This window comes from Suricata suricatta, chromosome 10 (genome assembly GCF_006229205.1).
Source record: "Suricata suricatta isolate VVHF042 chromosome 10, meerkat_22Aug2017_6uvM2_HiC, whole genome shotgun sequence".
In the NCBI taxonomy this organism is placed as follows: Eukaryota; Metazoa; Chordata; class Mammalia; order Carnivora; family Herpestidae; genus Suricata; species Suricata suricatta.
Genome location: NC_043709.1, coordinates 57,207,153 through 57,227,629, shown reverse-complemented (window position 1 = coordinate 57,227,629; position 20,477 = coordinate 57,207,153). Strand labels below are relative to the sequence as shown.

The 20,477-nt window shown below is 46.2% G+C and overlaps 2 protein-coding genes across 2 annotated transcripts in view; one reads left to right on the top strand and one right to left on the bottom strand.

Moving 5' to 3' along the window:
- The window catches only part of GDF11 (growth differentiation factor 11), a 9,689-nt gene extending 187 nt beyond the window's left edge, over positions 1-9,502 (top strand). The window contains exons 2-4 of the mRNA XM_029955464.1: positions 3-309; positions 5,192-5,589; positions 6,103-9,502. Coding sequence (XP_029811324.1) covers positions 3-309; positions 5,192-5,589; positions 6,103-6,483 — 1,086 coding nt within the window. The 3' untranslated portion in view covers positions 6,484-9,502. The remainder of the gene's footprint in view (positions 1-2; positions 310-5,191; positions 5,590-6,102) is intronic.
- A 4,237-nt stretch (positions 9,503-13,739) lies between these two features.
- SARNP (SAP domain containing ribonucleoprotein) overlaps positions 13,740-20,477 on the bottom strand; it is a 46,751-nt gene continuing 40,013 nt past the window's right edge. The window contains exons 10-11 of the mRNA XM_029954570.1: positions 18,015-18,104; positions 13,740-14,029 (exon numbers count right to left, since the gene is read on the bottom strand). Of these exons, the coding sequence (XP_029810430.1) occupies positions 13,988-14,029; positions 18,015-18,104 (132 nt within the window). The 3' untranslated portion in view covers positions 13,740-13,987. The remainder of the gene's footprint in view (positions 14,030-18,014; positions 18,105-20,477) is intronic.

The window sequence follows — 20,477 nt, the reverse complement described above, 5'->3', positions numbered from 1 at the left end:
AGCGCTCGAGCCGGCCGGCCCCGTCCGTGGCGCCCGAGCCCGACGGCTGCCCGGTGTGCGTGTGGCGGCAGCACAGCCGCGAGCTGCGCCTGGAGAGCATCAAGTCGCAGATCCTGAGCAAACTGCGGCTCAAGGAGGCGCCCAACATCAGCCGCGAGGTGGTGAAGCAGCTGCTCCCCAAGGCGCCGCCGCTACAGCAGATCCTGGACCTACACGACTTCCAGGGCGACGCGCTGCAGCCCGAGGACTTCCTGGAGGAGGACGAGTACCACGCCACCACCGAGACTGTCATTAGCATGGCTCAGGAGAGTAAGTGGGCGGCGGGGCGCGCGCGGTGGGGTGCTGCTCGGGGTCCGGGAAAGTGAGCGCCTCCGGCTCTGAAGCGGGGCGCTCGCGGCTGCTCTGGCCCAGAAGCCTTTTCTGCGAAAACTTGACTGATTGGGGGGCGGGGGCTGCTCCTTCGTAGAAGTTTTTCGAGCGGTGGAGATGGGCTGCGGAGTTGTGTGCACACGCCGTTCCCTGAGGTGGGAGGGCAAACCGAGAGGTTTACGAGTGCCGCCTTCTACCCCGTGTGTGCGAAAAAGACCCGTGTTGCGGGGAGCCTGGGGAAGCTGGGGCCCATTGTCAGCGGAGTTGAAGGGGCACCCGTTCAGTCCTGAGGGGCGATGGTGGAGAGGCTGGAGAACCGAATCGGGACGCTTCGGGACCCCTGCAGTGCCTAGCGGGCTGCGGCGCTCTCTGCGTCCCAATGGCCTTGGCACCGACTCTCCACCGCTTCCACCCCTTCCACCCCTGGCTCCGCAACGCGCCCACTTGGGCTGCAGAGAACTGAGTGCTCTTCTCCCTCCAGCAGGAGTGAGGTCCCAGAGCCCTGTGTGTCTCTCCCGGCAGCCCAACTGGCACTTATTTCACCCAGAGCCCTTCTGACACCCGCTCTCCCAAGGGGCTGGAAAAGCTGTGCCTTCTCGATACTGACTGAGCTCAGAGAACTCAACTCCATTGCGCTAGGGCTAAGGGCACCCGTTTGGCGATTCAAAACTTCTCGTTCCTTTCCGTATCCACTCGCCCCTGCTAGAAACTGGACTTGAGGAGAGAGAAAGAGACCTAGGGAGAAAAAGAAAGAAATAGATAAGAAGGGAGGGGGAACCCAGGCATTCAAACCCCTGGCCAAACGGAAGATGAACATGTTAATAGACTTGAGCTGCTTTGAAATTTTATGGCCTGGAAAATCCAGGCCAACACCCCCCCCCCGGCGCCCCCCACCAGCTCTCCCTAGGGTCAGATGACTCCCTTTCCCCTCCCCCACTGAGGTCCCTTCACCCCTTCCCCACTCCAACCCCAGGGAACCAGGCCCTATCTTATTCCCCAGTGGTTTGGCAAAGTCACTCCCCCCACTCCAGTTTGGTTTTATGGCTCTGAGCAGAAAGGGGGGGGCTGGTTTATTGGCAGATGGGTCATAAAAAGCTGGGGGCTGAGGTGAAGTCCTAGTGGCCCACCCCATGGGAAGAGGCACAGGAACCCAGGTGTGCTTCTGGGAGGCTGAGTGCCTCATACTGCCACCAGTCTTTCCGCAGACCCTAACTCCACAATACTTGACCAGGCCCTAAAGAAAAGAAAATCCAAATGACTAGGAAACTTGCTGAGGAGGGTGGTGGTGGTGGTGGGAGTGAAGAAAGTCTGGGATCTGTCTGGGTTCCTCAGTCTCCCTTGTGTTTTACAGAAGCTAGGGTCAGTCTAAGATTGACTGAAGGCAGGGGCGGGGGTGGGGATTCTAGGAAACAGTTGTAGAGGAATTCTGAAAAAGAGTTTGCTGGAAGAAGATGTGCTGTGGTGTAGTGTGTGTAAGGAGTTTCAGAATGAGCGATGGACCTTCCCCTTGCCTCTTTACATCCTTAGCATCTCTTAACCAACGGGTTTGAGCTCAGAGTTAGTCTTGGTAATGGTGGTACAGGAAGTGAAGACACTCTACGTGCATGGATCGGGCAGTGCAGGTTAGGCTGGGGGGGGCAGGGAAGAACACCAGTAAGTGGGGTTCTATCTGAACTTCAGCCTTCTTTCCACTTAAGGATAACTAGGGAACTAGGTCTCCAGCCAGGTATTGTACGTCCCCTTTAAGAGCAAAGCTGAGCTCTTATGAGAGGGAGGGGGAGCGGAGGGGAAGGGAGGGAGAGAGGGGAAAAGGAAAAAGAGACTTTTATAGTCTAATCCCCAGGGACCCGCTTTAATAAGAGACTTGTGCTCTGTTAATCGGGGGAGGTGTTTGTCAGCAGAGATGGCCTCCGCTCCCCTCCCCCTTCCTCCCCTCCCCCAGCCCTCAGCTCTGGACCCCAGCCCCCACCTCTCCTAGGCTGCAGTGCCTGCCCTAGTTCCCTCCACCCTCTCAGGCTCTCCCACCCCAGCCTTCATCCTGGGAACCCAGCCCCCTTGCCCTTCTGGGAGCCAAGCCCAGCCCCTCAGTTTCTCTTTGCTCTCCTAAACCAAGAGGCCCCTGCCCTCTTAGCCCAACCTCCTGCCCTTAGGCCTTACAGCCTGGGTATGGAGAGTGTGTTAGGGGGCTGGGGGGGGGCGGTGGAGGAGGAGGTGGTGAGCTGGGAGGGGGTTGGGCTTTTGCTGAAAATAGTGCAATGACCTCTCTCCAGACCAGCACCGCCTACTAAACCTGACCTGCTGCCTGCCATCAACCCGATCAATCCAACACAGATGTGGCTCCTTCCCCTCCCCTTTGGGAGCTGGGCCTATGTGTGTGTTGGGGACTCTTTCAGATAAGCCTCTTGTTTCCCTCTGTGGCACTACCTGCTTCTCCTTTGTTCCCCTCTCTGTATCCTTCTATCCTTTCTCTTTACCCCACTGGGCTTACTACCTTCCTCCTTTCACTTTTTAGCCTCCACCTACTCCTTTAGCATTCCCCCTCCTCTCCCAGTGTTCTTCAGCTCCCAAGCTTATTTCTTCTCCCCCTACCATGACCTTCCCCTCTCCTCCAGTTCTCTTGCCTATCTCTTCCAGCCTGCCTTCATCTCTAACAGTCTCTTCTCTGTTCTTATCTCCCTCACCACCTCCAGCCTCTCTCCTGTCTCTTCCCCTTTCCCTTTTCTTTCTCCATCCATCTTGGCCCAGTCCCCTTGTAGTACCAATTGTCCCCACATCCCCTGGGGGAGATGGGGATGGTGATTCCCTGGGGTATCTGTCTGAAGAAACCAAAGACATAGAGGGATGGGGCCCTGGTGCCCAAACCTCCGTCTCTAAACCTTGGGTCAGCTTAGGTAGGGCAGTATGTTTAGAGTTTACAAAACTAACAATAAACCAGCATTTATTGAGAAGGTACTACTATTTTCATTATTTAATGCTAAGCACTCCTATGAAACAAGAATTATTATCTGTATCACTGAGAAGTTTGGTGGGTAAGGTCAGATACAGGTTAATGAGGAGTCAAGCAGTGATCAAACCCACTTTGACTGTAGTCAAAGAACGTGTTTAGATGCCCAGAAGAACTTTTAGGCTCTTGCCTGTATAATTTAAGATTTAGAGTTTAGGGAGTTCATTCAGCATGCATTTGTTGAACAGTGCTTGGTATTATAGGAGGTATTAAAGCTACAGCGGGGAGCAAAACAGACACAGTATTGACAAGCATCTACCCTCATGGAGATTAATAGCTAATAGTGAAGACCTGTGGGAAATAAGACAACCTTATGAAATCAGGCATAGTAGCCCCATCTCACCAACAGCTTCCCAGCCCCAGCTACTCTGAATCTCTACTCCCTGAACCTCCCTCATGAACTGGCACTGCAGCTCCAGCAGGAGGATAACTGGGAGGACCACCAGTGTCCTGGGACCTCAGAGAAGAACCAAGGGAAAGGAAGCTACCAGAGGAACTTTGTGTCTCATTCGTGAATATATGAAGATCATTGAACACTTTCCTCCTCACTTCACTTGGAGGACCCTCCTTCTCCTGGGGTGGGGGTAGGGGCAGTGCTGGATGGGAGACAACAGGTGCTAAGTCCTCCATGATTATGCAGAACTCAAGACCTGAGCATGATACCTAAGGTCCTGGACTTCCTGGTCATACTTACATAGCTCTGGACACTCATTCCTGACTCTTTTTCTCTCAGTCTGTTTAGAATGAGAATGGATATTCCTGTCCAATGGAAACATGATTTAGGGCATTTTCAACTGACTTAGGAGATTAGAAAGGGGGAACTGAGAGGAGCTGAAATGGAAGCAGAGGCAGATGCTAAGGATCAGCCATTAGACCCAAGAAGGGTCAATGTATAGTCCAGAATAAGGGGTAATGGGTCAAAATGTGAAGTTGAGATGTTAAACCTTTGTAAAGACTGAGAAACCACAGGAAACTCAGGGGAGAAAAGAAGACTGATTCCAGTTGATCTGGTGTGTTGAATATTATTGCTGATGCTTTGGGCAGTAGGATTAAACAACACGGGAGGTAGTTTTTCCCTTCCTCAAAAGTTGAGGCAGTAATGGTGATGATGAGGAGGAAATAACTGAGGAAGCTTTTTCTCACATTCAGGAGACTAGAGAGTCACATGTGCAAGAAGTGTTTGAGTAGCTCCATTCTTCTGAGTATATTTCTAGCAGGAATGGTACAGGAAGCCTAGATCTGAATTCTGGTTTACTTCATGGAATACATTTAGCTCCTGTTCCCTATCTGGACCCTGGTTATCCACTCTTGAGGCCATCTGGTTGGGGGTAGGGGCTGTGCCAGGCTCCACCTGGCCACCATATAACACAGAGCAGGAATGGGACAAGGTGGCCTGAGGACAGCAGGTGTGATATGAGGTTTGGCTTCTATGAAGAGCATCAAAAGTTCAGAAAAGTTTGGAGCCCTACATGTTGGGGTCGGGGGTGGACGGACGGGTGGGAGCTTGGAGGAATGGAAGGCTGCAGGTGAAAGGGGATATCCCTGATAGCTATTTGTGCAGGTTATCTGGTAGAGGGGATCCTATGTATTGGGGCAAATGGATGCAGATCAGTAAGGCCTGATAGAGACATCCTATAGGGAAAGAAAGGAGGCATTGTCCTGAGTACCAGTGACATAGTAGTCAACAAGACAAACAAGAGAAGGGTAAAGAACTGGATAACTCAGGCAGAGTTTTCCAAGTTGTCAGTGCCACCCAGGGCTGCTGACGCCCTTCACAAATATCCTTTGCTGATGCTGTGCCCCCTTCTCTCTTATCAGCGGACCCTGCGGTGCAGACAGATGGTAGCCCTCTCTGCTGCCATTTCCACTTCAGCCCCAAGGTGATGTTCACAAAGGTACTGAAGGCCCAGCTGTGGGTGTATCTACGGCCCGTGCCCCGCCCAGCCACAGTCTACCTGCAGATCTTGCGACTAAAACCCCTAACTGGGGAAGGGACTGCAGGGGGAGGGGGCGGAGGCCGGCGTCACATCCGTATCCGCTCACTCAAGATTGAGCTGCACTCACGCTCAGGCCACTGGCAGAGCATCGACTTCAAGCAAGTGCTACACAGCTGGTTCCGCCAGCCACAGAGCAACTGGGGCATCGAGATCAACGCCTTTGATCCCAGTGGCACAGACCTGGCTGTCACCTCCCTGGGGCCGGGAGCTGAGGGGCTGGTGAGCAGGGAGCCTGAGATGGTGTCAGATATGTGTAACCTGGCCCTAAGGAGGTGGGATGTTGGAAAAGACAGACCAGTGATGAGAAGGGCTGGGGACCAGTATTATTTCTCTTGGGCCAGGTGAGAGGAACAGTTTTGGGGAATTGGGTGGGGAGTGCCAGCTATTATTTTTCAGATACAAGCCAGGTAACGCCTGAAAACTAGATTTGGGATGAAGCTGTGAGTTAACAGGAGATCCAAGAGAACACAAAAATGGGCTGTTGATGAGGCCCAGGGCCAAGGGGCTGATCAGGATCAGACTGCCATGAGGGGGAATTCGAGAAGTGAGCTGAAGGACAGCTAGCTTGCAAGGAAAGAGGGTAGAAGATAAGGGGTATGGGAGCAGAGGAAGAGCTGAGAAGGCAATGAATGGTCTGTTCTGATGCCCCTGTTGAAGGGCAGGTGAGAAAGGAAGGGAGTAGGAGCTCTTCAGGGCTCTATCACATCTCTTTCTCCTCTCCCTCACCCCCAGCATCCTTTTATGGAGCTTCGGGTCCTAGAGAACACAAAACGGTCCCGGCGGAACCTGGGCCTGGACTGCGATGAGCACTCGAGTGAGTCCCGCTGCTGCCGATACCCTCTCACGGTGGACTTTGAGGCTTTTGGCTGGGACTGGATCATCGCGCCTAAACGATACAAGGCCAACTACTGCTCCGGCCAGTGCGAGTACATGTTCATGCAAAAGTATCCGCACACCCACTTGGTGCAACAGGCTAATCCAAGAGGCTCTGCTGGGCCCTGCTGTACTCCCACCAAGATGTCCCCAATCAACATGCTCTACTTCAATGACAAGCAGCAGATTATCTACGGCAAGATCCCTGGCATGGTGGTGGATCGCTGTGGCTGCTCCTAAGGTGGGGGACAGAAGATGCCTCCCCCATAGACCCTACCCCTAGACTCCCAGCCCTGACCCCCATACCCCCAGGCCCTAGAGCTCCCTCCACCTCTTCCCATGAACATCACACCTTGTTCCCTGCCCAAGCAGTGTGCAATACAACAGAGGGAGGCAGGTGGGGATTGATGGGTGAGGGGTTTGGGGGACGGGGAAGAGGGGGCCATAGTCAGGTGGGGAGTGTTTGAGGTTTGCAGGTGAGAAGGTTTGGCAAGACGGTGAGACGTAGAGACAGAGGTAGAGCAGAGGGATAGAGACAGAGGAACAAAAAGAGCAGCAGTTAGAAGGCAAAGGGAGAGAGGCAGAAGAGACAGAGACCAGGCAGAGATAAAAGATGAGAAAGAGGCTGAAATGGAGTAAGAGAAAGCCCCACACCCAGCCTCCTTTCTTCCACTGGCAAGGTGAGGGGCTTGGTATGGTTTGGGGAGATCCCCTGACTACCATTCTCAGTAGGAGGAAATAAAAAATCCATTCTTAGCTTCTTCCCTTTCTCCCTCCAGCAGTGGCCAGGGGAAGGGAAGTCAGGGCAGGGGCAAAAGTAAGGATTTTGGAATTTTATTTATTTATTTATTGTGACTTTTCATTTTTTGGTATTTGGCTTTACTGAAATAGAAGGGCCCCTGCCCACTGTGCCCCATTTCTCCCTTATTACCCACCTACCCACCACCCACTGTTCTCCCTCAATACCCACCTACTTAAGCACTTGTATAAAGCTTCCAGGGTTGGGAATGGGAGTAGAGGGCAAGAGGGCTAACATATAGAAGGTTCCAACCCATAATCACTCAACTTAACCTTCCTGAGCCAAATGGGTTGAACTGAATTCCAGCAGTCATGGAAACTGGTAAGAGGTTAGGGTTTAGGAGCTGGGGGTAGGGAAAAGGGGAGGGGAGCACCCTCAACATTCAGGATCTATATGAGAGCCACTAAACTAACCCTCAGATCCACCCTCATAGTCCTGAGTTATTTAGCCAGAGGGTGTGATCTACATATGCCCAAATTCCCCCCAGCCAAGAGAGAGACCAAAGAGCCTGTGGATTACCCCTCCTCCCAGCCTCTATTATCAGGTCAATAAAAAGGGTATAGAGATCCCAGAGTCCCAGGTCTGGGAAGGGTTAGGAGGAGTCAAGAAATGAGTAGTAAGATGGTTGAAGGTTACAGGGCACTTGAATCCAAATCACTGCTCTGGGCTAGGGAATAGAGCCAGCAGACCAAGATGGAAGGGATTCCAGAGGGGGGACATTTTAGTTCCCCCAAACCCAAAGCTCAGGGTGGAAGGGGGGAGAACAAGGGAGCAGAGTGTCTATAATTATTTTATCTTTTATTTTTGGAATCTAGCAGTACCTGGCAGCAGGGAGGGAACAATACAATGGGGAAGGGAAAAGCATCTGACAAGGCCAGTTAGAGCGGAGGATTAGAAGGATGGAGACTCCCTGGTTTGGAAGGCTAGGAAACAGGCAGGGACTTGTTGCCACTCCAAGTCACTAGCTGGGCCTATTCATTCCTCCCATAATCCTGACCCACCATCCTCTGGACTCGCTGTGCCTCAGTTTCTTCCCCTCGATGGAATGAGAAATAGCAGCACCCGCCACAGCCAAGAGATGAATTCTGAGCACTTACCACGGGCACTTTATGGACATAAAATACCTCTCGCTGTGGGACAGATAACCAGGGCACCAGAGTAGTGGTGAAGAGATGTGAGGCTTAGAGGAGTCACAGGCTTCAGAGTACAAGTTCCCCTCTGCCTCCCAGCTGGACAGTGTGCCTGAAGCCAAGGAGTGGAGATTCTCCTAATCCACACCCTATCCATACCTCACCACAGACCTCTTGGCTCCAGGCAAGAGCCTCGAGGATGTCAGGAGAGGAGGTAAAGAATCTTCAGCAAAACTGTCACTCTAAGTAGAGCTAGCAGTTATGGGTCTGATGCAAACAGTACTGAACTAAAGCCCGGCCTGGAGAGATGACCTGGAAGGCCTGTTCTTCCCAAGAGTAGGACTCTCCTGACTGTCCCAGATAGTAGAAGGGGCAAAGGTATGTGACCACCCTTGGGAAGGTGATGTTGGTGAGCTTCAGTAATCTTCTTCCCATTCCCATAGTGAAAAAATGAGATGAGGTGTATTGGTATAGGAATGGGCAGGGGCTGTTAAGCATTTCAACTCACCTCCCATGTAACAGCTATGCTAATCCCCAGCCTCTCCTCTCTGGCCCTGTTCTTCATCCTTCCTTCTACCCCAATCTTGGAGAACAAGATATACCTGACCATTAACACCATTCCCATTTCCTTGGTTGAAGGAGAGGAATAGAGAAGTGAAGAACAGAAGATGCCTCCTCCAAGATCAAATGCTCCTGTCTCTTGATCTTGGCACAGGGTAGGGGTTGGGCATTAGACATCAGGTGACTTCCCTCTACAAATTCTAGAGAGCTGGAGCATTAGACTTGGGGGGACACTTAGAATATGCCCCTTTAACACCACCAAATAATGACCTTTGTTGGGAGGGAAGGTCTTTCTTATGAATATTAATCTAAGAGTTGAAGTCTCATTTCCTTGGTCCCCCACACCCCAAAGAGGCATGGGGTAAAGAGGCTTGGAGGCACAGTCCAGCAACCTAGTGGGAACTAGCACCCCCTCTCCCACTTCATGTTATGTGTGGACCTGGCCAGTGCCCCTCTGATCGTAAGTAGTGTAATTATTATTTACTTTGTGTATTTGTTACACCGTGTGTGTGATTGCCTTTGTTTGTTAAGGGTGATTGAGGAGTATGGGGTGACGGGGCACTGGAATGCCGGGAAAGGACTTCTTCACTGAGATCAAGGCTTCCTGGAGGGAACATTGCAAAAAGGCCATCTGGCAGTTTTCAAGTTATGTGACAGAGGGCAAGGATGGCCATAGGGTGCTCTGAGTTTTGGGATGGTCACATGACACAATCCAGCACTTGAACCTGAAAAAAAAAAAATAAAAGCAGTCAAAGAGTTTAGAATTCAGTCATGAACTCTTCCTAATCAAGCGCCACATTTACACATTGGAGACCAGGAACAAGAGAGGATCTGAGAGGATAAAACCTTGTGTGTAAAGAAGAAGAAGATGGGGGTTGCGGCGGGGGGGGGGGGGGGATGGTCCTTGGAGCAAGAAGAAAACTTTAGGGGCATTTGAGATGAGGGTGGGGACATATAGTCCAAGGAAGGATGCGCAGAAAATGGGAAAGAGAGAGGACCTGAAACAACTCTTCTCCAGACAACTTGATCCAAACAGTCCCAAGGATTACCAAAACCCACTTCCAGGCTCACATTAAGTTCTCTTGAGATGGTCTAGCTAGTACCTGTCCCACTCTCCCGCAGTTCCCTGATCCTAGGGTGCCTCAACAAAGTTTCACCAAAATCCACAAACCAAACCAACACATTCAACTTGTAAATTACCAAGATGATTCAGCACCTCAGAGTCTTTCTTGGATTCCACTATAAAAATGTCTCCCATGTATCTAGAACATATTGCCTACTTCACATTAAAAAAACAAAAACAAAGCAAAGCTCCTATCCCATCAACCTGATTCACAATAGGGGTAAGGGCCACTGTGGGTTCAGTGTGCCGCCATGTTTTCCCTGTCGTCAGTTCTGTCAGCAGACTGGCCCCACCTCAGACTAACAAGTGAGGTTGAAAGAGGATAAAAGTGCTACATGTCATATTTTCCCAAGGAATTGCTTTATCCACACCTACTCCTAGCTTTTGGCTTGAGCTAAAAATGGGTTTTCTCTCCCACTGCTCATTTCCTATGTTGAAAGGGCATCCAGAAGAGATTGCCAGATGACTTTTATCCCCAAAAGAACTCCAGCCCAACGCAGGAGTAGCTATCCTTGTCTTTTCCTTGGCCCGTTTTTAGGATGTCAGGGCCCCAAGTTAACCAGCAAGCAGTGGCATTTATAGCTTCTGATCAGAAGTGAGGCATAAGCATGGAAGTCAATGCTCTAGGCCACGAGGTCAGCTTTACCTGCCCATGAGTTGGAGTAAGGGAGCAACTGGGACTCACCTCTTCCCACCTTCAGAATCCCTACATGTATCTACATATGCAGCCCATGCACACATACGTGCACTCATGTACACAAACAAATCTACTCCTCTCCCTCCCTACCCTTTGGCTGGAACCTACTCCGGGAAAAGAAATATTTCCACTGTAAATCACCTAGTAAAATTGAGGGTATGGAATGATTACTATGCAAACTATGGTAAGCAAATTGTGCTGAGTACATAATCTATTACCAATTTTCATAGGGTTTCTACTGGGTACGGTCTGGAAAGAATCATGCACTGATTTGCCCAGTCTCAGAGCCAGTAGAACTAGTATAGTAGAATGAGGAATTACATCTAAGTAGTTGCTACACAATATTCCACTCTAATCTATTCTGTTAATAGTAATCTGAGAAGTAGAAAAACTAAAGGCAGGGAAAGAAAATGACAAGAAAAGAAAGAGAAAACTTGGATCACCTTGGGCACAAATGGTACATAAAGATGTAAAACCTGCCATTGTTTTTCAATCCCTTTGAAAGGAAAAACAGGAATGTGGACATGTAGCAAGAGGGGGAGGTTAGATTTTAGTGGAGTTCAATAATCAGAGGAAAGACATTACCTGTCAGAGGCCCACACAGAAGAGAACAGAGAAAAAGTTATTCTCCTGTATATAAGTTCCTTTCTTCCCTTCATGTTTCTCATGTCAGACATTGTAATACAACCCAACCCCAAGAAGTCCTGTTCTTATTCACATCTTCCTTCCTACAGCTCTCACCACTACAGAAACTTCTAGCCTTGTATCTTCAGAAGTCCCCAGGAGTTGGGGTAGGGGGAAGGGCAGTTTGGAGTGATGGTAGAGAAAAAGAAAAGGATCCCATGGTTCTCAGAGAACCATAAAAAGGTACAGATTTTATAGCTGAGAGAGGTAGTTCCCATCCCCCCACCCCCCATCTTTTATAGACTCCCTCATTAAGAGCTTCCAGGTATGCAGAGAATGTCACAGCTTCAGGACAGGGAAAGGAAGACTGGAGTCAGCTACCTCATCTGGATCCTAGATCAGCTACACTAGGGCGAGTGGGGGATATAGGAAGGAAAGGTACTTGGATCCCAGATAAAGAATTTCAAGCCTGGATGCTTTTAAAGGGATACTATATTAAGACTGAATTATTAAAAAAGACAGGCATCCTGAATTTTCATGCTCAAAAAGTATGCAAGGAATGACTGCAATGACACAAAAACAGGAGGACTTGGTGATCAGGCTTGAAGGTGAGAGACTTCTGATCTATGTAAGAACAGCTGTTGAAATGAGATGAAAAAGGTTATTAAAAGAACCCAATTAGAGAAACACTGTATCAAAGGCTTGGGGAAATGAGCTGAGTGGGGGAAAAGAATGATTAAGCTTCAGGAGGACAATCCTGGGGAACGGTTGAATACATTTCTGGAAGATTTTAGGAGATGAAGAAACAAGGGGCGCCTGTGTAGCTCAGTAAAGCATCCAACTTCAGCTCAGATCATGATCTCATGGCTCATGAATTTGAGCCCCACATCGGGCTCTGCTGACAGCTCAGAGCCTGGAGCCTGCTTCAGATTCCGTGTCTCCCTCTCTCCCTGCTCATGCTCTGTCTCTTTGTCTCTCAAAAAAAATAATAATAATAAACATAAAACAAATAAAATTAAAAAAAAAAAAAGAAAATCCTTACTGAATCTATAATCTCTCTCAAGCTATCAACTAATTTTCTGTCGTTCTGTTTTCAAATAAGGTAAGACACAGAGCAAACAAAGGAAAGTTAGCTCAAAATCAGGGCCTGGAGAAAAGAAAAGGAAAGCAAACAGAACAGGGCAGAGGGAAGAGAAACATTAACCAATGTTCCCTTTTGTTCACCTCTCCAAAGTCTCAAATTAGGGCAAAATTCACAATAAATGGGTATTCTTTGGATCTGCTCTCCAAGGCATAGTTTTTTTAAAGCATCTAAACTTAGGTCCCTGCCCTACTCAGCAACCAAAGAGGCAGTGTGGAAAGAGATTCTTGTTAAGAAGGAAGTCAAACAATTACTTTTTTATTAATCACAAAACCAGGACGGTTTTAGTAGAAATTGAAATAAGGAATTACACCACAGCAACACAGGATCTGATCAAGGTACAAAAGTCTTCAGGTAAGGAGCCAGGCACTTAAATTTTATTCTGGGGGTGGAAAAAAACCACCAAAAACTAACCTTATAGAGCTGTCTAAAAATAAAGAGTAAAAGGAGAAACCCTAGACCAACATATCCAAAATGATTAAGTAGTGTGTCTCAAATCTCGGTGAAACATCAAATACATACAAGTAGCCTGCTTAGGGAGAGCCAAACCTAAGTAAGAGGCTTAGCAAGGAAAAGGGGTTTTAGTAATATCCAAGAAACACAGCCAAGGAAACTACATACTTCTATAACAGAAGAAGACAAAACTAACCTAGGACTTGATTAGAAAGTAAAAGCTTCCAGGGGGGCCTGCCTGGCTCAGTAGGAAGAGCATGGTTTTGATCTCCAGGTCGATCTTCAGTTCACTGAGCCCCATGCTGGGTGTAGATTACATACATATATACATAAACAAACAAACTTACAAAAAAAAAAAAAAGTAGAGGCCTCTAGTCCATTGTTGATGTTCCTAAATGACCTAGATAACAATGCTTAACACCTCTGACACCTCCTGTCTTGCTTTGAATCCCCACACTTTCTTCTACTCTGAGTGGTGACCAGCCCATCTCCTTTCCTGAACTGCATAACCAGTTGGGTCCCACATATTGGCTTTGACAGAAACCAGATAGTATTACACCAGGTCACTCTTGAAAATAGGGCCCTGCTGGACTCCTTAATAGGGACTCTGAACTCCATTTCATAACAGACTACCAATCAATCAGCCCTTGTATTTATATCCTTTGTACCTCCTAAAATTCAGTGTTCCCTTGTGTTTTACCCCTATGGGTCACACTAATTTGCCAAAGCAAAGAGTCAGGGTGAAATCTGGCCTCTTCATAGAGGATAAAGAGTAAAAGGATGCCTGTGAGTATGAGAGAAGGGAATAAATAGGCTTGAAGGGATAGACTCAAATCCTTTTCCTTATTCTCTTTTGTAAAGGATAAAGGCCTTATGGCTAATTTCCTGTAATATTTGCCCCCGAACCTCCCCATATCTAGTCTAATCTGGCCCCAAGAACTCAATGGAGCACCTAATAAAACACATTGTTTTCTTTTCTATTTGTTTTTTTTATTAACAAGCAAAATAATAATTAAAAAACAACAACACAAGAACAACAACCTTAAAGTTGGAACAGCAATGAGTCAAATTGCTGCTGCAGTTCCTGGATGTACCCGGGGTACATGCTCTCTCACTGTGAGGCAGGACCTAGGCACATGACTGTGCATTTATATATGACCAAGAAAAGTCAGAGAGATGGAAACCACTGGAGAACAGAAACATTAAGAGCTTTTCATCAGGCAATCCCAAAGCGCTCTGCCCTTTTCCTCTTCTTTGCCTGTAAGGAAGAAGCAAAAAGAAAAAAATTATACTGCAAGACAACAGTGGCTTGGGTTCTTGGCTGCTTTAATCCAAAATCACATGAACTATCACAAGGTTCAAGGAGGAGGGAAGACTCAGGCTTCAGCTTGCCAGCCAGAGATTTTATTCTTGAATCTCTCTAGTTATCCAGTTAGAGTGAGGGAGGTTTGCTGGGAAGAGGGGAAAAAACTGTGGGGAGTAGGGAGTGGGGTGAGGAAAAGGAAGAGAACAGTGGTAGAAAATGGAAAGATTCCTGAAGGAGAGGGCCACTCAGCCTTACAGCAAGTTAGTATGGAAACAACGGACTCTTAACAGGGTGGAGAATCTTCTAGTCAGTAGGGAGATGAGAAATCTCACAAGAAAAAGTGGTGACCAATGCTATCTTTTCATGGAGAAGGTGAGGAGGATGCCTTTCTGGGCACTAGGGCCCAACACCAGCCTATCCCTTAAGCCTCTAAATCCACAAAGGACACATGCATCTTCAATGCCAACAGATAACTGGGAGGGAAGAGAGCCACTAACATGAATCTCTTTAAGGGAGTCAAGCACTAGAGAGAGGCACAAAATGAGGAGTGGGGGAGGAGGAGAGAAAGATGTTTTTGTTCTGGGAGTAACTCACAAAACAGCACTGAGTCCTTCATCTCACTCCAACTACTGCCTCCAGCAAACAGGGGACTTTTTTTCATTCCATCAACACAGGAAGTTTAGTTTAGATTAAAAAGAAGAGTGTATGGGGTGCCTGGGTGGCTCAGTCAGTTAAGCACCTGACTCTTAATTCTGGCTCAGATCACGATTTCACAGTTTGGGAATTTGAGCCTCTCATCAGGCTCTGCAGTAACAGTGCAAAGCCTGCTTGAAAGTCTGTCTCTCTCCCCTCCCTCTCTGTCCTCTGTCTCGCTTGCTCGCTCTCAAAATAAATAAATATATAAAAAGAGTATGCCCAGCCTACTCTACCTGGATTACTGACACAATTCTTTAGAATCAAATAAAAGTTATCTGGTTCCTAAAACTCCATCAACCTCTGAAGGTACTACTCCTTTATATGCACTGACTCTCCCAATAAAAACCACTATTCCTGCCAAGTAACAATATCCTCATCTGCCTCATCTTGGAGAAGCCAATGTGCCACCTTAGTGAACATGACTGGTTCAACAGTTTCCCTGGCACAGAGAGAATAATTTTGCCACAATTAAAACTAGTCTTTAGGTTTACTACTGCTCATTCTGACAAGTCAGTAATTAAGCTGATACTTATAAACAAAACTAAATCAACATTTAAAGCAAAACAGGTAATGCTTTTTTCTAAATTAGTAGCACAAAGAATACAAACTCATTCAAGTTTCTTCCTAGTAGGGATGTAAACTTTTCGGATTGTAAAATTTTCAGAGTTTATTTAAAAGACTGACTGTGGCATTTTATTTATGTATTTATTATTTATTTATTTATTATTTTAATATTTATTTTTGAGAGACAGAGCACAAGCGAGAGAGGGCCAGAGAGAGAGGGAGACACAGAATTTGAAGCAGGCTTCAGGCTCTGAGCTGTCAGCTCGCAGGCTCAAACCCATGAATTGTGAGATCAAGACCTGAGCCAACTTGTTTATCCAACTGAGCCACTCAGGGACCCTTATTTATTTTTAATGTTTATTTATTTTTGAGAGAGCACAAGCAGGGGAAGAGGAGAGAGAGGGGGAGAGAAGACCTGAAGCAGGCTCTGCTCTGACAGGCTGACAGTAGCAAACCTGATGTGGGGCTTGAACTCAACAAGCTTGAGATAATGACCTGAAGTCAGATGCTCAACTGACTGAGCCATCCAGGCACCACAAGACTGACTCTGATATTTATTCATAAAAAGACTTTATAGGATTTTGAGTGTGTTAGATAACAGATTTTCAAAAGTCATCTCCAGGGCTGCCTGGCTGGCTTCGTTGGTAAAGCATGCTAACTCTTGATCTTGGGGTGATGAGTTCAAGCCCCATGTTGGGCATATAGCCTACTTCAAAACAAAACAAAACAAAATAGTAAAGGCCATCTCCAGAGGTAGATGGAAAGAAGTAAATGTGATAAAAGGAAGAAAGAACAATGCAAATTCTTTACCACCCAGGACGTTTCTAGAATTCTAAACATATTCATTATTTCAACTATTCTCTATGTAAACCTGAGGTGATACTTAGTCTCCATTATACATACTCTTTTTGTTTTTTATTAAAATAATCTGTAGGCTCAAGGTAGGGCTGGAACTTATGACCTGAGATCAAGAGTGCCATGCTCTACTGAGCCAGCCAGCACCCCCATTATCCATACTCTTAAATTTAAACCAAATCAATATTGTCTGTCAAAGCTCTGAGTAATTTTGCCAGTGCTCAGGGTCTTAGTTAATGTGAGTTACTCCAGTGGATAAACACATCTTTAAAGAACAAACAGAGGCCCCCGAGGTGGCACAGTTGGTTAAGTGCCTGACTTTTTTTTTTTAATGTTTTATTTATTTTTGATACAGAGAGAGACAGAGCATGAGAGGGGGAGGGGCAGAGAGAGAAGGAGACACAGAACCAGAAGCAGGCTCCAGGCTCTGAGCTAGCTGTCAGCACAGAGCCTGACACGGGGCTCGAACCCACGAACATGAGATCTGACCTGAGCCAAAGCCGGAGGCTTAACCGACTGAGCCACCCAGGTGCCCCAAGTGCCTGACTCTTAATCTTGGCTCAGGTCATGATCTCAGTTCTTGAGTTCAGGCAGATCCTGCTTGGGATTCTCTCTCTCTCTCTGCACCCCTCCCACATACTCTCTCAAAATAAATAAACTTAAAAAAAATTAAGAAAAAAAAACTATAAATAAAGTGATAAGAACAAAGTCTCATTTGAGTCCACTGACCAGAGGGGAGTTAGGCACAACTAGTGTCTGAGTTGGATATAATCTTCACTAAATAATCAAAGAAATATGCCAAGCAGATAATCAAAGACATTCCTACTTACTAAATATAATATGACAGGCTTTGGGTCAAGATTTTTACATGTGAGGAGTGCCTGGGTGGCTCAGCTGGTTGAGAATCTGACTTCGGCTCAGGTCATGATCTCACAGTTTGTGAGTTCGAGTCCCATGTCGGGCTCTGTGCTGACAGGGCAGAGCGTGAAGCCTGCTTCAGATTCTGTGTCTCCCCCTTTCTCTGCCCCTCCCATGATCATGCTCTGTTTCTGTCTCTCAATGATAAATAAACATAAAAAATATATATTTTTTAAGAATTTTACACAGAATCATCCCTTTTTACATAGAATAATTTCATGCTTAAATACCACTCTGAAGTATGTATTATCTCTACTTCCCAGATGGATGATGAAACTGAGGCTCAAAAATGTGCCATCACTTCTAAGTAATACTAAGTGGTAAAGCCACTTTTCAAATCCAAGCTTTTATGATTTCAAATCTTGCACTCCTTTCTAGGCTAACTGGCTTTAACACCAAATTAAGTACACTGATAGAATTCAGTGTGTCCACTTTATCCAGAAAATAGCTATCGAGCAAAGAACAAAAGATCTTATTATTTGTGCACTTAAGTAGTATTCTAAGGAATACTAAGGAAGGGGCGCCTGGGTAGCTCAGCAAGTTGAGTGTCCAACTCTTGACTTCAGCTTAGGTCGTGATCTCATGGTTCATGGGTTTGAGCCCTGCGTTGGGCTCTGCTCTGGCAGTGTGGAGCCTGCTTGGGATTCTCTCTCTCCCTCCCTCTCTGTCCCCTTCATTCAAAATAAGTAAAGTTAAATATATATATATATATATATATGCCAGGGAGGGGCACCTGACTCTTGAGCTCAGGGTGGCGAGTTTGAGCCCCAAGTTGGGTGGGGAGCCTACTTAAAAGAAGAAGAAGAAAAACAAAAAGAAGAAGAAGAAGAAGGCCGAGGAAATAATGTTTCTTCACCCTTACTTCCTTTCAAGGGCTCTATGAAGCACCCTAGGTATATTTTACCTCTGTATCCTCTGTAGTTCCTGTTCCAGCGGAACTTGTGACAATCCCAAATCGTTCCTTCCTCTTTTTCAGCTTTTCATCATCTTCAGACTGTTCAGGGACAAAGAAAAGGGTTGAAACAAATTAGCTTCCATTTACAAGATAAAAGAGAATGAAATTATAACTTAATGGTCACAATATGCCAGCCAACCTTGCACTAAGAACCAAATATTACACGAACAGAAGAAAACAGGAACTAAACAAGCAAGCATACAGTATACTGTCCCTAAGAATGATAAAAAACTTAATTTTAAGTACGGCCTCAATATTTATAAGACAGGTGGAGTCAAGAAAACATACAAAATACCCATACAACAAATTTCTGTTAAGAAACTCCTGTAATTCAGAGATATGGAACACTGAGGCTTTAGTGAGTAACACCTGAGGACAAAAGGTTACTAGAAGGCACCCAAACTATTTATTGAACACTGCTTACAAGTTCCATTTACTTGCCAAGGATTAGAAGGGAAAGATGCCAGAGTGATGTTTCTGAAGAACATACAAAGAAAGCCAAGCAATATGAATGCCTAGCAAAGTCATAGAATGCTCTGAATAGTTTGAAATGATTTTGAAAAAAGGGGAGTCAAGAAATTAGCTGCAGTCATCTCTCTAAGAGAAAGATGCCCTGTACCTTTCCCAAGCATCCAAGAGATTCATGATGCCTGTCCTGCAACTGGAGAAAATATTATAGCTGGTATGCTTTAGAGCTGGTCATTCTCCTATAGCTGTTTTGGTGACTGAGCTAATGCTCACATCTAACACTGTTCAATGTACGAGTCTCATATATATTCCCATAAGGACCTAAACCCTGCCAATTTATTTATTACCCCACTTTAACAGTTATTTTTGGGGCACCTGGCTGGCTTGGTCAGTGGAGCATCCAACTCTTGATCTCGGGGCTATAAATTTGACTCCCACATTGAGTATAAAGACTACTTAAAAATAAAATCTTAAAAAACAAAAACAAAACAAGGTTATTTTCTCCTTTTCCACCTTCCCCCACACCCAGTCACCAGTAATACAAAACACGGCCCTAGGATTAGTAAACATTTAAAGTCAGATGGGCACCCTGGGTGTTCTTCCATTAGGAAGGATCTTCTAGAATTCGGCATACATCTAGACTAAGATCCTATCCTCTCTGTGTACCTCACGAGACCCTCTACTCCATACACGCACACACACACCTTTACCAAGGGCTACGACAGTTTCTTTGACTTTATTTATTTATTTTTTTAAAACCTAAGGAGTTCATATTCCTGCAGTCTGAAGGTAGGTTGTATCTCTGGGTCTCCCCAAAACAAAAGAGTTAAAAGGAAAGACAATCAAGAGATCTACAGAAACACATGAATTTTTTTTTAAGTTTATTTTTGAGAGAGACAGACACAGTGTGAATGGGGGAGCAGCAAAGAGGGAGAGAGAATCCCAAGCAGGCTCTACTCTGTCAGCACAGAGCCCAGTGCTGGGCTCGAACTCACAAAACCATGAGATCATGACCTAAGCCAAAACCAAAAGTCGAACTCAAATAACTGAGCCACCCAGGCACCCAAGAAACAGGAAGTTTTTAAAACCTTTAACTCTCATCCCCAACCAAGGAGTTGCCTTTGTTCCTATGACCGTAGAAGCCATGTTTTTGGCCAAAAACAGGGCAGCTATCCAGCCTTCTGTGTTTAATTTGTTTAACGAGTCCAGTTTTCTGAACACAGTAGGCAGGAATACTTTCTTGGTCTTACTTTGGCTCTTTCAGCTTCAGAAGCATGTTTATTTTCTTCTAGTGAGTTAGAAAGAAGCCAAGAGAGGCACCTGGGTGGCTCAGTCAGCTAAGTGCCTGACTCTTGATTTCAGCTCAGGTCATAATCTCTTGGTTCATGAGTTTAAGCCCCACATCAGACTCTGTGCTGATACTGCAGAGCCTGCTTGGGATTCTCGCGCTCTCTCTGCCCCTCCAGTGCACGTGCTCGCTCTCTCTCTCAAAATAAATCAATACATTAAAAAAAAAAAAAAAAAAGGAAAGAAAAAGAAAGGAGCCAAGAAAGGTTGGTGGCTATGAAGGACTGAAGTATCCAACACACACAAGTTATCACTTAATCATAGTGTATTACTAAGAAAAAAATATTGCCTACATAGTTTTTCTGCCTTTTTCATTATAACTATCAGCAAATCCATAGTGGGTATATAATTGATGCAATCTAAACTACTGTAAAACACTTAAGCCAGGTTTGAAGAAAAAAGTATTCTTGTTTTTAATAATCATAAATTAAAATAATGATGATAATATTACCATCACATCTGAGTGCTATGTGCCAGGTACTATGAAGTTTTTCACACGCTGTATCTCATTTACTTTTTTTTTTTTTTTTAAAGTAGGCTTCAAACCCAGCATGGAGTACAGTGAGGGGCCTGAACCCACACACAACCCTGAGATCA